The following is a 15,761-nucleotide window of genomic DNA, read 5'->3' on the forward strand; positions in this document are numbered from 1 at the left end:
CGACCATGGGGCAGAGGCTGGAGGCCTGCCTTCTAGCTCAGGTTGCATTTCTGTCTGACTTGGGTCCTGTGAGGAACCCCTGCTTTTCCTGAGTTGTAGGACCATGCCTCTGCCCCTTGAAACCAAAAGAGCTTGTGTAGAAAATTGTTAGTACCAAGCACACAGAAAACACATACTTCTCCAGGAAATATGACTCTCCTGTGTCCAGATCTCTTTGAAATGAACACTTTCCAGATCTTTGGCATTAGAGAGATGACTAGAAACACAATTGCATGACAAGTTACCACTCAAAGGTTAGGCTTCAGACTGATATTTATAGAGTTAGATCTAATACTGGCATGGAGAACAGAGAACTGGTGGACCAGCAACAGTCTGCCAAGTTTAGATAGATGGATGGTCTTTGCAAATTGTTTCTCTATCTCCTTGCCTGTTTCTCCAGTGGCCATAGGAAGACAGCATTACCAGCCTGGAATAAAAAAAAAAAAAAAAAAGTAATGGAGTAAAGTGTAATGATTATGCAGGCAAAATTTTAATTTGCTGTCAAAGTCAGCCAAGCTCAGATGTTGGGAAGAAAACCCTAGATGACAGCTCCAAGGAAAACAAGACCACCTTTTGCTCATGCATTTGTTAGGAACACAAGCCCATCAAATTTGATGGCCTGCATTTGTAAGCCCCTGGCCGACATTCAAGGGGTCACCTGTGAATTCTCTTTCATGAACTGTAAAAGCCACTGGGACAATTTAGCTAATGGAACTGAGGCTAAGTTTGTACTAAGACAATGAGGTTGTCTTCTCTCAAGGCATTTTGTCGTGTGTGCAGCAGATGAGAATGCACACAGACATTACAGAGACATGTGCTACCATTAGAGGATGAACCATCCCAGTAGCAGCGAACGCCAGCCCATTAGGCTGCACACTCAAGAGTTCTAATTGCTCTGCCCTATTTTTCCTAGTTTGTATTATGAGATATATTTACTTGAAATTATCTTTTTAGCTCCTGCAACACACAATCTTGTAATTTCCAGGTTATGTGAGTAATGCTTTTCTTTCTATCCTTTTTTTTTTTTCTATTTCGTCTGCTGTGAGCTCCCAAAGCTCAGAAGTTCTGTCTTTTCCATCTGTCTCTTCTCAGCCTTGGAGGCAGTGGCTAGCTGGCAAAGAGAGCTTAGAGGATAGTGAGTGAATTTGTAACATTGTAACACGTTAATCTCCAATGGGGATTTCATCTTTTAAAGCTGATTGAAGCACAGTGTGCAAAGTTGAGACTGGGTTTAGCTCTTGAGTTCACATGCCAGCTCTGATGTCATTATCTATACCTTGATTAAGCAACATGACTTCTGAGCACAGCCCTGATCTGTGCAATGGGAGAGAGATCACTGCATGGCAGGTGTCCTCTGAGGCTGAGCAGAAGGGAGAGGATGTGAAGCTCCCAGTACAAAGTGGTACCCAGTGTCTTTCAGAAGTCTTAGAAGGCAGGAGTGGCTGGAAGTCAGGGCTGTGGAATGTGATCTAGGCTCTAGTCTAAGTTTTAGTCTTTATGTGGGATACACAGAAATCACACAGCACTGTGCCTGGCACAAATGAATGATGGACAACTCACTATTGCCAACAAAAGTCAATTGTTGGGATTATCATTCAAAGGGAACAAAGAATTTCAAATTCACTTAGGAGGTAGAGCAGGAAACTTTAAAGAAACTCAGGATGAGAAAATTTCTGTAATTGAACACCAAATCCAGCTGAGAATTTCCTGGCAACCAGGGCAATAGTCACCATAATAACTGCCAACCATTAAATGTCTGGTATACCAAGTATAATACTGATTTATTTACATATATTCTGCCTTGTATGATTTTTCATACATTGAACCAGAAACTTCCAAATACCAGATGCTAAGATATAAAAACATCTATCACCCCCCCCCCATCGTTGGTGGTACCTTCTAGTGAGGGGCCAGCAAATAAGATGGAAGACCTTGGAAGACGTAGAATGTATCCATTTCTTTACTCCCTTGTTGCTCATCTGTCCTGTGCTTCTGTCCAGTCTTGACAGTGCCCAAGAATTTAAAAGTCTGTGCACTTTGTCACCTACAGGTTGAAGATAATTTGTGTCTGTAGGCAGGACACAGCATGAGTACTGGAGAGAGCCACGTGCAACTCTTGTCTCACCTGGCTTTCCTGGGGCATGCTGGGCCAAGGTAAACTGAGCTAGAATAACAAAAGATACAGCTTTTGCTATGGCTAAAAACTGGCCTTGAAATGCTCAAGAGTTTTGTAGAAACTACATCTTGTCTTTAACCTGATTATATTTTTTAAAAGGTTATGAAGAATAAAAGTTTTTTTATGGGGCTGGTGAGGTGTCTCAGCAGTTAAGAACACTGACTGTTCTTCCAGAAGACCGGGTTCAATTCTCAGCATCCACATGGCAGGTCACAACTGTTTGTAACTCTAGTTCCAGGGGATCTGATATCTTCACCCCAATGCACATAAAAGAAAGGTTAAATAAATTATTTAAAAAAACAAACTTTTTTTATGAGCAATAAATGTGCAAAATGGAGTAAGGAAACTGGCCTTCTTACTCCTGGCCCTTTACTCCCAGCTGAGATCAGAAGAAAGAAACCATGGAATTTAGGGAAAGTTTTAATCCTAAATCATGAGTTTAAAAACAAAACAAAACAAACCATGTGTCTTGTTCTGAATACAAGTTACCAGAGGTGCCAAGGACATCATCATTTAATTTGAGGGTTCAAGAGCAGAGAGCAGAAGAGAGAATGACAGCTATTGAGGCTGTTGTTACCTTTGAATCTGAACTGTCACCCCTGGCTCAGTTCCCTGGCTGGTGGCACTATTTTGATAGGATGCTAGAATCTTTAGGAGGTGTAGTCTGACTACAGGAAGTAGGTTACTGGGAGCTGGCCTTAGATAATTAGGACCCTCCCTGGTTTCAGCCAGTCTGACTCTATTTCCTAGTCCACTGCTCTGTTAGGAGTCTAGTCACACTCTCCTTTTGTCACAAACTCTTCCATATCTTCCTTGATCCGATAGATTACACAATCTGAAATCCTGAACTGAATTAATCTTGAGCTATTTTGCTAAGTATTTCTGTTACGGTGCTATAAAGGTAACTAATAAAAAATGGAGGAAGCGATTTAAATATGTGTATGCTATTGCACAGGATACGAGTCCATAATGGGATTCCATCTACACCAAGACTGGGCAGAGTGAATGGTCTTAACACTCTTCTCAGCCCGAGGTGTGGTACACTGGGGCACGGCAGGGAAGCACCATCTTTGTAAGCCATTCCTTAGGCTATGCTTGTAGAAGCCTGGGCTAGTCTGAGTTTGCTCCTGCTAAGGGAAACTGAATCCCTAGGGATTCTGCTTGAACAGCAATGTGTTAAATGTGGCTCTGTTCCTGGAAACAGTGGTCTGCACAGAGCTTTTAGATTCCAGATTCATAGGATTCAATACATTCCTTCCACTCAAAACACATACAAAGCCAGGCATGGTTGCACACACTTGAAATTCCAGTACTCAGGAGGCTGAGGCAGGGGGATTTCTGTGAGTTTGAAGCAAGCTTGGGTTATATAGTATATTATATATTACATATATATTATATACTACATAATTACATATATGTTATGAACTACAGCTTGGCAAACTGTAGCATGAGACCCTACATGCAGGAGGCAAGAGAGGTGGAGTTGCTCTTCTTTCTGAAGGAGTTAGTTTGAGAAAACAAGCTAGTGGGCAAGAGACTTGCTCTTGGCTTCACAAACAGGCCCAGGACCATAAAGGAAATGGTTTCAGTTGTGCTAAGCCCTTCCCCAGGCACTGATGACATACACCTGCAGGAACAGGAGTTTTGAATGTTAAGCTTTTGGATTGCACTGCTTATATTCTAATTCAACACGGCTGTCTTGGGTTTCCAAAAGACCTCTCCAGTTAATGGAGACACACACACACATACACACACACACACACACACACACACACACACACACACACACACACACGATATGTTGTTAGTAAACTCTGGAGACCCAGGGGGACATGGGACCCTCCATAATGACAGTTCTCTGATCTTGGTGGCTAGATTTTGAAGCTTCAAAGGTGTTGTGGTTGATTCATTTCAACAAACCACAGACATCTCAGTGAAAATCACTGATGCTCAGAACCTGAAGCCTGGGAGGAAGTGAAGGCTCTCCCACCACGATGCTATGGCGGTGGTTCCTAACAGCTGCCTCTGTGAAGATGCTGAGGACAACATGCAGATACGTTTCCATCAGTCCTTAGAAGACGCCACTTGCACCTCTGTGACTCACTTTGATATACACACGTGAATGTGGCTCTTAGGTACCTCAGTCTGAGATGAGCATTGATTTTTAAAAGAATGCTTACGTAGGACTATGGAAAGGATATTGATAACGTCAGAGCTGGCTTGCCTGTGACTGGCCTCTTTCTGGGAAGTTAAGACTTTCCAGACAGCCCATGCTTCTGTCTGAACTCCTGGAGGGCTAAACAGGTACTGTGTACATGGTTCAAAGCAAGTGCAAATCTTTCAGTCTAAGCCCTAGGTGTTATCTGGGGACTGCTGGATCCTCTCCATGTGCTATTTGTATGACAGAATGCAAATGAATGAAATTGCCTACCTACTCTCCCTCACCCCACCAGTGGTCTCAGAAAATAAAGCCTCAACCTAGCTGAAGGGACAGACATAACACTGACAGGACCATTAAGTCTTCAGTGAAGGCCGTGAACACCGCGGAAGTGGATTCCTGGGTTTTGAAACTGGCATTTAGAAAAAGGACAAGCTATCTGGAGAGGCTGAGACCTTGTCACAGAGCAGGGGACTGGAGCTAGATCCCTGTGGGTGGAGAGTTCAGTGGCACAGATTGCAGAAGACACTAACTGACCGAGGCTGTCATTAAATGCGTAGGTATGCCTGCTTATCTCCACCTAGATTACATACTGCCTGGTGACCTTTCCCTCCATGACCAGCACACAGCCATGCTTACAGCCAGTGAACAACAAACATCTGAAAAATGAGGCTGTGACATATTCAGAAATAAAGAGGGGAGGGGCATGCATTGCAATTGTTAATGTTAGTGAAAACGTGCTTTCTATCACCGTCATACCCCTGTGTATATGCTTCAGATGCAGGGAATCTTAATGGCTCTGTGCCTTCTGCTCTTACATTGACAACGGTTTGTTTTGTGGATACTGGGAATTAACCCAGGACCTTACATGAAACACCACTCCACCCCTGAGCCACAATCCTGACCCACACAATGCTCTTTTTTAAACCCAGCATGTTTTTTGTTTGTTTGTTTTTTAAACAACAACTTTGATCCTGTTTTAAAGAACCTAAAAGATGTTTCTAAAAAGGGAAAGGCCTGCTTTGCAAGGTGCGTTCTAGAGGGCTTGGCTACTGGGGGAGGTCACAGATTTGGGGGCCCTAATAGCAATAGGCCCCTCTACCCAGGGAGAGGGATTTCTCTGTGAACATGTGCACTGGGGCAAAAAAAGAACGAGTGACAGAGCTCCCTTTTGGACTCTAAGTAAAGAAACAAAGGCAGGGGGGCACTGTATTAGAAAACAGGGACTGTCTTCACACAGATATGTTGTTTCTATTTTCACACATCAACAGCAACTGTTGCTTCATGTTAGAAACACCTTGGATTCTTGTTTTCTAAGATGAAAAGGGAGCAAATCCCGAAGCCAGGCTGAGGAATTTTCTGGCTCTCTCACACAGCTGCACTCCCATGGGCCAGGCATCCTGCTAGCTCATAAACACCTTGATGACTGACTCTGGGAGACTTGCAGGCCTCGCAGGCAGCAGGGGACCTGGGGAAGTTTCATCTGAAATACTGATAATACCGCACCCTGCTAGGGCTCATGTGACCCTGAACCCCCAGAGAGGATGTGGGGATACTCCTGTTGGGATGAATGAGTGGGATGAAATCGCTAAGGGGGAGAGAGAAATCACCTCTAACCTGAGATCTTTGGGTTTTTAGAGGTTCAAGGGGCTGGGACTCTCTGGACATCTCTAGGTGGATTCCTCATTCTAGGGAACCCTTGTTGTCTTGGAATCACCCAAATCTGCCCTCTTGTTATGACAATTTGCATTATACTGAACATCTACAATTAGGGCTCCAAACAGTATAACTTGAGGGCAGCTGGGGATCAAAATGCAGACAAGCTCTGAGGAATCTTCAGTGTCCAACCTTCACCCAGATCTCCACCCTGTCACCCAGAGAATCTGACTTTCTGTCCCAAACCCTGCATCTTTGCTTTCTGCCACCCCCACCCCTGCCATCTCAGTTCATGTCCTTCCCTCTCAGCTTAGTGACACTTTTATGTCCTGCCCAAATGTCACCTGAAACTAGCCTCTCCAAGTGGTCTTTCCTTCTCTATTTCTTTTGGACAGTTGTGGTAGTTCACTGTGATGAATTATGTCTACCTTCCTGCACCAGGTGCAGAATTAGACACTGCAAGCAAGGATACAAAGAAAGGCTAAGAGTTAATATGACACTAGACTCTGCTTTGCACTTGGATGTACATATTTCTAGTGTACCTACAAACACACCTTTGTGTAGTATTTACATAGCAGGTTTCCATCTGAGATTTGTAGATAATTATTTGCTCTTGTACAGAAATGTATTGTGTATGTTTACTAAGTATGTCTGCACTTGATGTATGTATGAAATTATTGTACATACACTTAGAATGTCTAAATATAACAGAAGGAATTGATTTGTTACGTAGAAGCCTCAGTCATACCCAGATTTACTGATTCCCAATGGGGTCTAAAGATCTGTGTCTCCATGGAAACCTCCAAGGCAGTTATCTAGGGCCAGACTCCCAACTTTATAAAATTGAAAGAAGGGTTTCATCTCTCCTGCCTGTTGCTCTTCTTAAACTGTGTCTCTTCCAATGCTGGAAATGGTGAGAGTTCGTGTGATGGGTGACTGGGTTCGTCAGTGTGGTTGGATCATGGTGTCCAGACACATAGTCAAACATTATTCAGGATGTGTCTAAATGTTTCAGCATGAGATTGACATCAGAATTGGTATGTTTTGAGTAAAGCAAATTGATGTCTTCCATTGTGTTTGTGGGGGTGGGCTGGGGGTGTCATCTAGGTAGTTGAAGCTCAGACTAAAACAGGAAACAGAACCTCCACCCTGAATATCATAGTAGTCTCTGAACAGTCTGCCTCCCACCTGTAGCTGGGCACCTAGTCTTCCCTGGTCTCTAGCCTGCCAGCCTACTTGGAAGATTTTGAATTTGTCAACCTCTCTGTCATCACATAAACCAGTTCCGTCAAGTATATCTCTATGTGTCTTCAAACACACGACTGGCTCTGTTCCTCTGGAGAGCTCAGACTTACTGTCTCTGATAAGAACTGAACTCAGCTCCTCACTGCAAAATACAGGAGACTCATGTGCAGTGCAGTGCCCAATGCTCAGTGCGCAGACGAGGTAGGAGTTTGCTGGGATGGTCCAAGGAGCACTGTACAATTCAGGTTCCTCACCTGAAGCTTTCGAGGCTAGGTCCTTTCAGGGCTTGTGTAGACCTGGAACCTGTATGTATAGGAGGCTGGGCTGTTTTTTTTTTTTTTTTTTTTTTTTTTTTTTTTTGTGACCCAAGTTCATCTCACACTGTTAAATTACTCTGATTTAGAATACTATTTTTTTAAAAAAGTTCCTCCTAATAATAAAAACCAACCCTCTGGCCAGCAGTTTGCAGTTTAAGTGAAAATTTCTATTTTAGAGTAACAGCATCACAGTGACCCACTGTCCTGGGTTGCATAGTGTCACCCTAAAGCACATGTCTTTCCGGGAACCTCAGAATGTGACCATATTTAGAAGTAAGGTTGTTGCAGATGTAATTAGCTTAGATGAGGTCATTCTGAAAGAGGGTGGGCCCTTAATCCAGTCTGACTGGTGTCCTTTGATGAAGGGAAAAAGAGACACAGGGACAGATTCAGAGGGAAGGTGACCATACCATGGCAGAGACAGAGCTTAGAGTTAGGAAGTTGGAATGCCAAGGAGCTACTACTGTCAGAACCCAGGGCAGAGGCATAGCTTCAGGCTGTGCCTCAGAATCCCCGGGGGAGGAGCCCACCTTTGTCATTTCTTGATTTTGTACTCGGGCCTTCAGAATTGTGAAAGAATGAATGTCTGTTGCTTTAAGTCACCCAATTTGTGGAGCTTTGTCTGGACTGTTCTAATAACCTAGCTTGTCTACCTGCGGTACGCAGGTCAATGGTTGGATGCAATAAATGCAGTTGTTTTCAGACACTGGACAACTGGCAACGCAGGTCTATAACCCTAAGAGCAGGCAGACAATGGGTGGGGCAGCATCCATGGGACCCTCCATCACTATCAAAACTAACTATGGAAACTCTGCCCTTGAAGAGCAGGGGTTCCTATTGGGAGGAACTTCCCATAAGGGCTGGTACTTAGCAATCTAGACATCAGAACTTCCAACCTCAATCTGCACGGTGCTGCTTACTTTAGGTGCTAAGCACATGATTAAGAAGCACTGTGGCTCCCAGGCTGATCCTGTCCCTGAAGGTTTAGATCTTTAACAGTGATTCTCAACCCTGGCTGGACATCAGATTGCCGGAGGGATGCTTGCAACCCATGGATGTTTACTGCATTTCAGACCAGCTAAATGCAGATGTAGGGGGAGGGTGAGAGGCAAGCATCTGGCATCTGTGTTTCTTCAGACCTTTCTTTGCCTGGGATCTTGAAGATTTTAAAGGAGGTATTGCTTGGTCCTTTGGTTGCCTGATAAACCACTCATCGGCCTCTTTTTAATAATTTCTGTGCAAACTCAACATGAATAGATTTCTGTAGTAAGATGTGGACATCTTCTAAGCTACCCCTGTACTGCTGTGTGAGTGCATTTGCATATCCAACCTCCCAGACAAGAAGGCATTCTGTGTCATGTGACATTGGTGGCCTGATGTCCTCCCCATTTCTAGGGATGTTTTTCTTAGATGACCAGTCATAGCTTCCTGCTGATCATACTCCATTTCCAGGGAAGCTGGTGCTTTTCCTATCCTCGGTGTGGACCCCAGGGATTCTATAATAAAAAGCCATAGACCAACTGAGCAGCCGAGGACAGCAGTGTGTACTGTCTCAGTTCTGGGAGTGAGCCTAGGAAAAGAAGGCATCTGAGGAGCGAGCTGCCTGTGCAGGTTCTGTGGGACACTCCTTCTTGGTCTCTTTCTTAGCTTCTAGTGTTGCCACTGAAACTTATGGATATGCCACTTCTACCTGTGTCTCCTGGTCGTATATTGTCCTCCTTCTATGCTTGTGTCGAAAGCAGTCTCTTCTGAGAAGAATGCCACTTTCCAAACTCAGTACCGAGGAGTACACTTATGATGTAGAATTAAGAAGTATTAGGATTAAAAGCATTAAAATAAGCCATATTGTGGCTCTTTCCAAAACAACAAAATAACCAAACATCAGCAAAAAATGGTGCCCGTTAGTTTGAAAGAAAGGCTCATCCTACTCCAGTATGAACTTATCTTAGTTCACGGGTACTGGGGCCATTGCTTTATTATGACCTGAACGTTTGTGTCACCTCCAAAATCCATGTATTAAGAGGTAAAGTCTCTAAGTGGTAAATTCTGAGGTCAGAGCCTTCACAAATGATACCAGTGACCTTATAAAGGAGGTGAGAGAGGGGCTGGGATGTGGCTCAGTTGGTAGAGTGCTTTGCCTGAGGCTCCATACCATATAAAACTGGCACAGTGGCAGATGCCTGTCATCCTAACACTTCTGAAATAAAAGGAGGAGGATCATAAGTTCAAGATGTGTCTTCTAGTGATTCCAAATCCAATCAAGTTGACATTGATTAACTACCAGAGCTATGGTCATCGTGGTATTATGGGCCGTGTGTCCTTCAGAGAGACATGTTGAAGTCCATCTTAGTCATCCGTGCTCTGAAACAGGGTGGTTTGTAAATAGTATAAAGTCACTATTCGTGTTATGGAGGCCAGGAAGTCCAAGAGCAAGGTTCTGGCTGGCTCAGCGACAGTGAAGCGTCTGGTGTCTGTTTCCAAGACGATGGGACTCCCCATAGGCTGTATTCTCACTCTGCATTGATGAGGCCACTTCCTTTCTCCTTAAGTTTTACTTCATTGAATAAGACATACAGTTCCAACCTTTGAAACAAGATTGATTTGGTAATTTTATGTGTATATGTGTACACCTGAATGAGTTTATGAGCACGGCACACATGCAGGAGAGGGCCAGAAGAGAGTTTTGTATCATGTGGAATTGGAGTCATAGGCGGTTGGTTGTAAGATGCCATGTGGGTGAACCCAGGTCTACTGTAAGAGTGACTGCCCTTAACTACCAAGCCATTTCTCCATCTACCTAACTTTTTAAAAGTATGCAACCGCCTTTATTCTATGTTTAATGAGGATAGAAACTCAGTTTATACTTTGTACAGAAGCAAATGTCTGAAAGGATAGTTTGCATTCCAGTGGAGAAATAACAAAACTAACAAATCTCTTAGATAAACAACAACAAATAAACAAAAAATCCACTACAACATCCCCCCCCCAAAATCCCCCCAAATTGAAGGTTCCGGCTAACTTTTCACTATTCAGAAGTATGCAACTTAGTGTTATAATGGACATTTAAATAGTCAAGTAAATATATTTTATATGCATCCGGTGATTGAGTGTTTTAGTTAGCAAGCAGAGATATAAATGTCCTTGTATCAATCAAGGACAAAAAGGGGCTCAGTTTACCTTGTCCTTGTCCCTACTTGGCATGAGGCTTTTATTCTCTCTCTCTCCCTCCCTCCCTCCCTCCCTCCCTCCCTCCCTCCCTCCCTCCCTCCCTCCCTCCCTCCCTCCCTCCCTCCCTCCCTCCCTCCCTCCCTCCCTCCCTCCCTCCTCTCTCCTTATCCCTTATCTGCCTTTCTCTTTGAGCCTGAAGTGACTGTGAATCAGCCTCCTCCTACCAGGTGCAGATTGGGAAGTCTGTCCTGTTCTTTCCTCTGCAGAGCTGGACAGAGCTGTAAGGAGCCACTGGCAATAGAGATGGCCATGGCTGCTGAGGTCTCCGGAAAGGTCACACAGGAAGCTGGTTGGCAGAGTTCACAAATACCACCAGGAAGGGAGAAAGTTATTTTAAGTAAAATGTATCACCATGCTAGCAATGCTGTTAAAACCTACAGCTTTGAAGTTTGGTCCCTTGAAACAGTAAATTATTGTATAGTTTGACACAAACTTCTTTTTGGATCATTGTAAAAACTTTTGACTAATGAATTACTGTAGAGAGGATTCTAAGATGCTACCATAGTAACCCCTACAAACCCATTTTTCCACCCCCCCCCGTGTGTGTGTGTGTGTGTGTGTGTGTGTGTGTGTGTGTAAGATATACAGACACAACAGTGTGAAGTCCATAAGCATGATGACATGTGTCCATAGTTTGTTACCTGTATATGGGAAGCAGAAGTGTTTACACATGAATGATTTGTGTGTGCATCACCATTGAGCTAGAAATTACTGGTAAATAAAGGTATGAGTGTTATGTACCTTAGCATAAAATTAGTCTTACTAGAATTTTTCTTTTTAGATTATTTTTGAACTGTGTGTATCTGTGTCTGGGTATATGTACATGTGAGTGCAGGCAGTGCCTTCCAGACTCTAGAGTGGATTATTTGGAGCTAGAGTTCCAGGTATTTGTGAGCAGAGTCCAACATGGGTGATGGGAACAAAACACAGGTTCCCTTAAGAGCAGTGTGCTCTCTTAACCCCAGAGCCATCATCTCCCTAGCTCTGAATTGTAACATTGTAATGTTTGAACTATAACAATAATAAACTGTGTGTTGGTGGCACAGGCTTTTAATCCCAGCACTCGGGAGGCAGAGGCAGATGGATCTCTATGAGTTCGAGGCCTGACTGGTCTTCAAAGAAAGTTCCAGAGCAGTCTCCAAACCTACAGAGAAACCCTGTCTTGAAAAACCAAAAAAAAAAAAAAAAAAAAAAAAACAACAAAACCAACCCCCCCCAAAAAACAACAACAACAACAACAAAAACATGTTTGTAAAAATACTGACATCAAAATCTATGGGAAATCATCTCTCTGTGTCTTCAAAATTAATTCATAAAGTGTCCGTTGCATATTATTATTATTGTAGTAATTGTATTTCTTTTTTGAGGTTGTCCTGGAACTCCATCTGTAGATTAGGCAGGCCTCAAACTCACAGAGATCTGCCTGCCTCTGCCACCCGAGTGCTGGGTTTAAAGGCGTGTGCCACCACTGCCTGGCTTAAGAACATGATAAGGCAATGCCACCAGTCATGTGCTGAACAGTAATTTTAATCTGTAAATTAAAATCTCAATGACAATAGGAGTTACTGTTAGTATTTAGGCATCTGTACTGGACTGTCCTTGGGGTCTTGATAGGATACGCCCTCAGCTGCAGCCACTAAGAGCACCACCTGTGCATATTCATTACATTCCTTTAAAAAGGGCCCTGCCCACCTCCTATCCTCCTCCTTCCTCCTTTCCACCCCCCCCCCCCCCGTCTCTTTCTCCCCTTGCTCTTCTCTTCTTCTGCATCTATTCTCAGGGGCAGGTCTCCCCTCTCCCCTCCCCCTTTTCCCCCATTCACTTTCCCCCAATTAAAAAAACCCTCCACTGCCCTGTAGTATGGTGTCTTCCTACTGTGCGAAATTACAACAGTTACTGATGTAGCAACAACACCCTACCCAATGAAATGTCACTTATCTCTTCTGTGGGCTTTTCAGGATTGAGGAGCCCAATGAATGCAAGACCTGGTTCACAAGAAAATTTTATGGAATTTTTATTAATTTCCTAGGATATTCACAAAAGAGGAGAATTCAAAATGACCAACCATGATGTTTTTATACATTTTAGACAAAGAACATTAACTTTGTGAAGAAATGGCAGGAGCAGTCTATATCTGAAAGAGTATTAAATTCTAGGGGTGTTATTAAGAAAGAGAGAGATGGTGGGGGGTGCAGGGACTCCAGTAAGATGTTTGCTTTTTTAGGTTTACAGAATTCTCAGTTACCAGTCTCCAGAGAGTAAGGGCATCTCAGGTATTGCTCTGAGAAGTAAGTCCTCCCACAAAGAATCTTGTCCTGCTGCAGGAAGGTAGTAGACCAATAGCTCCTCCCAAAGGGATTTCAGAGGGAAATTAGCAAGGGGATGACTTGTCATGTTTTGATGGGTGGCTTGTCTTCAACACCTTCAGATAACATTATTTACTAGGTTCTTACCATGTGTCAGCACTGAGCTCTGGTGGCTGGGTAGAATACAGGACCAAGAATGGTACCTTTTCTGAAGGAACACACACTCTAGAAGTAAAGAAACACCTCTGGGAGTCTGAGGGGAGCATGCTGCAGGCTCTCCTGGATCCCTGGAGGCACAGGAGATGCTACAGGGGGAGGGGCAATCAGAGAAACAGTGAATCTTGCACATGCAGGCAAAAAGGCCCCACATACAAACAGAGAATTAGGAACCAAGTAATTTAGGTTTCTATGCACACTGCTTGGTATGATAGAGTGGAACGTAAATTTGTTTGGCTCCTTCTAGAATATACAGTACCCAGCAGAAAATGAAGAAAACATAGTCATAGCTCTCCTGAGTTATGTTTGTCAAGTGTTTTGTGATTGGGAGGCACAAGTGTGCCCATTTGCTCATTTCCAGGCAGTCCGACTTCATTATCTGCTTTTTTTTTTTTTCAATATGCATTCTAAGGAGGTCTCAGGCTCAGCAACGTGTAGAGGGAAATGAAATAGATAATTAGAATTACAGAGAAGTGGAAAATGCTCTGCTGAGCTTTCTTCACACAATGGAAATGAGTCATGTAAAAATTATGTAGTTTTTATTACGAGAGAATCAGTTCATTTCCTTTGAATGCTTGCATTTGCTTTGTCTTTCTCCTTTTATTAGGCTACTTGCTCCATGCAGGAAAGAACCTTTTACTTTGCTCGCTGCTGCATCCTTAGCGTCTCCGAAGTCCTAATACGTACACCGAATACTTGTTGAACGGCACGTTGTTGAATACAGAAATTCAGCACTAGCAGGCCATACACACAATGTAATCTATTGTAACAACAACAAGGGAATGAATGCGGCAACTCTTTTAGAGGCATTTCTGTGGCATAGCTAACTTGTTTAGTTCTGAAATCTTACTTTTTTTTTTTTTTTAACCTTCAGTGCAGGAACTGTGCAGCTCAAGTTTTTGGAAATGCGTTTTCTAACCTTGGGATCCGGGGTGAGGACGGTGTCCTCTGCTGCCCGGCTGATGTCACTCCAATGATCTGAGTCTGCAGAAGGCCGGTGCTTCCATGTCAGAGCCGTGGGCGTCTGGGTGACATCATCCTTACTCCGAAAGGCAGGATCCAGCGCGGCCGTCGACCTTAGGAAGCATCCCCGCTCGTCTAGATAACCCTGCCTCTCCTAGTGTCTCCGGAGCCCTTGGCCTCAGGACCTCCGGCGGCCACCCGGGGCCACTCGGCTACACCTGACGCACCGTGGGCCAGTGTGCTCCTCCCCCCTCCTCCCTCCTTGCTCCGCCCAGGCGGATTCAGCCGCCCGCCTAGGCGTGTCCCTCGCTGCCCGCCGTAGCCCGGCGCTCGGCCGGCCGCCGTTCCCAAGATGGCCGCGGCGCGCACGGCTCCCGCGGCGGGCTAGAGGCGGAGGCGGAGTCGAGTCCCTCCCGCACCCCGCGGCTCCGGGTCCCCCGCACCGGGCTGCAGCTGACGACCGCCGCGGCCATGCGGGGCTCGGTGCACGGATGAGAGACGCCATCGCCGAACCGGTGCCCCCTCCCGCCCTCGCCGTCACCCCTGCAGCCGCCATGGAGGAGCCGCGGCCGCCGCCGGAGCCCGAGCCCGAGCCCGAGCCCGAGCGCTGCCCGGCGGCGAGGTGAGTGCATGGCTGCAGCGGCTGCTGCGGGGGAGCCGGGCTGCGCGTGAAGGGGGCGTGGGGTCCTCGGCTGCGCGCCAGGTGGGCGCGGAGCATCCAGACCTCAGCGGCGGGAGTGGCGTGGTGCAGCCCGGGACCCCGTGCTCGGGCACCGAGGCCAAGCTCCGCGGCGACCCCGGCCCTGGCGCTCATGCTCCGGGGCCCTGCTGCAGACCTCCCCCGTTTGCCTCCAGACGCCGCCGCCGCCGCCGCCGCAGCGCGGGCTGGGCTCTGTGATCTGACGGAAGGAAAGTGGTCCCTCGTTTTCCTCCTTCCAGGAAAGGAGAGGCGTCGTGCCCCTCCGCTCCTTCGCCCCTTCGCACCCCGCCTCCCAGCCTGCTGTCCCTAGGGAGAAGCTGCACTTAAAACTGCAGGCAGGGTTCCTTGCTAAGAAGGTCTCTTTCACTGTCCCTCAGCGGCAGCCCGATGCGGAGAATTGCGCACGTAGAAACTGAGGGTTAACGTGTGAAACTTTGCTGCTGCCGCAGGAAGCTCCAGGATGGAACTTTGGTGCCCAGATTATCTGTTGCGTTCTCTCTCATAGAAGCTCTGTGAACTACTTATAGAAGTCTTTAATTTTTTTAATGGGGAGGTAAACTCACCGTGCCCTGTTTTTGTGTTTAAATCCGCCCTCCCCCCCTTTGCATCCCAGGATAAGCTTTGGCTGCCCCCTGTCCCCTATAGTGAAAACTGTCCCACAGCTCCTCCCGGTTACGGTCTTGCCCTGTAATCCCAGGAAGAAGGCAGTTAAATAGCTCTGCTTTTTCCTGCTTGAAGAAATAGAAAATTTATAGCT

General features: G+C 45.5%; 1 protein-coding gene and 1 long non-coding RNA gene across 3 annotated transcripts in view; one reads left to right on the forward strand and one right to left on the reverse strand.

Moving 5' to 3' along the window:
• Positions 1 to 282: 282 nt before the first annotated feature.
• LOC103163367 lies at positions 283 to 14,541 on the reverse strand. The gene is made up of 4 exons (XR_003482375.2): positions 14,261 to 14,541; positions 10,984 to 11,105; positions 1,936 to 2,083; positions 283 to 466 (listed from the first exon to the last, which is right to left on the reverse strand). It is a non-coding gene; the product is annotated as an uncharacterized LOC103163367 (long non-coding RNA).
• Positions 14,542 to 14,619: 78 nt separating this feature from the next.
• Positions 14,620 to 15,761, forward strand: part of Map3k4 (mitogen-activated protein kinase kinase kinase 4) — an 88,257-nt gene continuing 87,115 nt past the window's right edge. Inside the window, exon 1 of one of the 2 annotated variants that reach the window (XM_027401100.2) lies at positions 14,620 to 14,926. In XM_027401100.2, coding sequence (XP_027256901.1) covers positions 14,796 to 14,926 — 131 coding nt within the window. In that variant the 5' untranslated portion in view covers positions 14,620 to 14,795. The remainder of the gene's footprint in view (positions 14,927 to 15,761) is intronic. The other variant, XM_027401101.1, reaches the window with a different exon arrangement.

This window comes from Cricetulus griseus, chromosome 2, assembly GCF_003668045.3.
Source record: "Cricetulus griseus strain 17A/GY chromosome 2, alternate assembly CriGri-PICRH-1.0, whole genome shotgun sequence".
Lineage (NCBI taxonomy): Eukaryota > Metazoa > Chordata > Mammalia > Rodentia > Cricetidae > Cricetulus > Cricetulus griseus.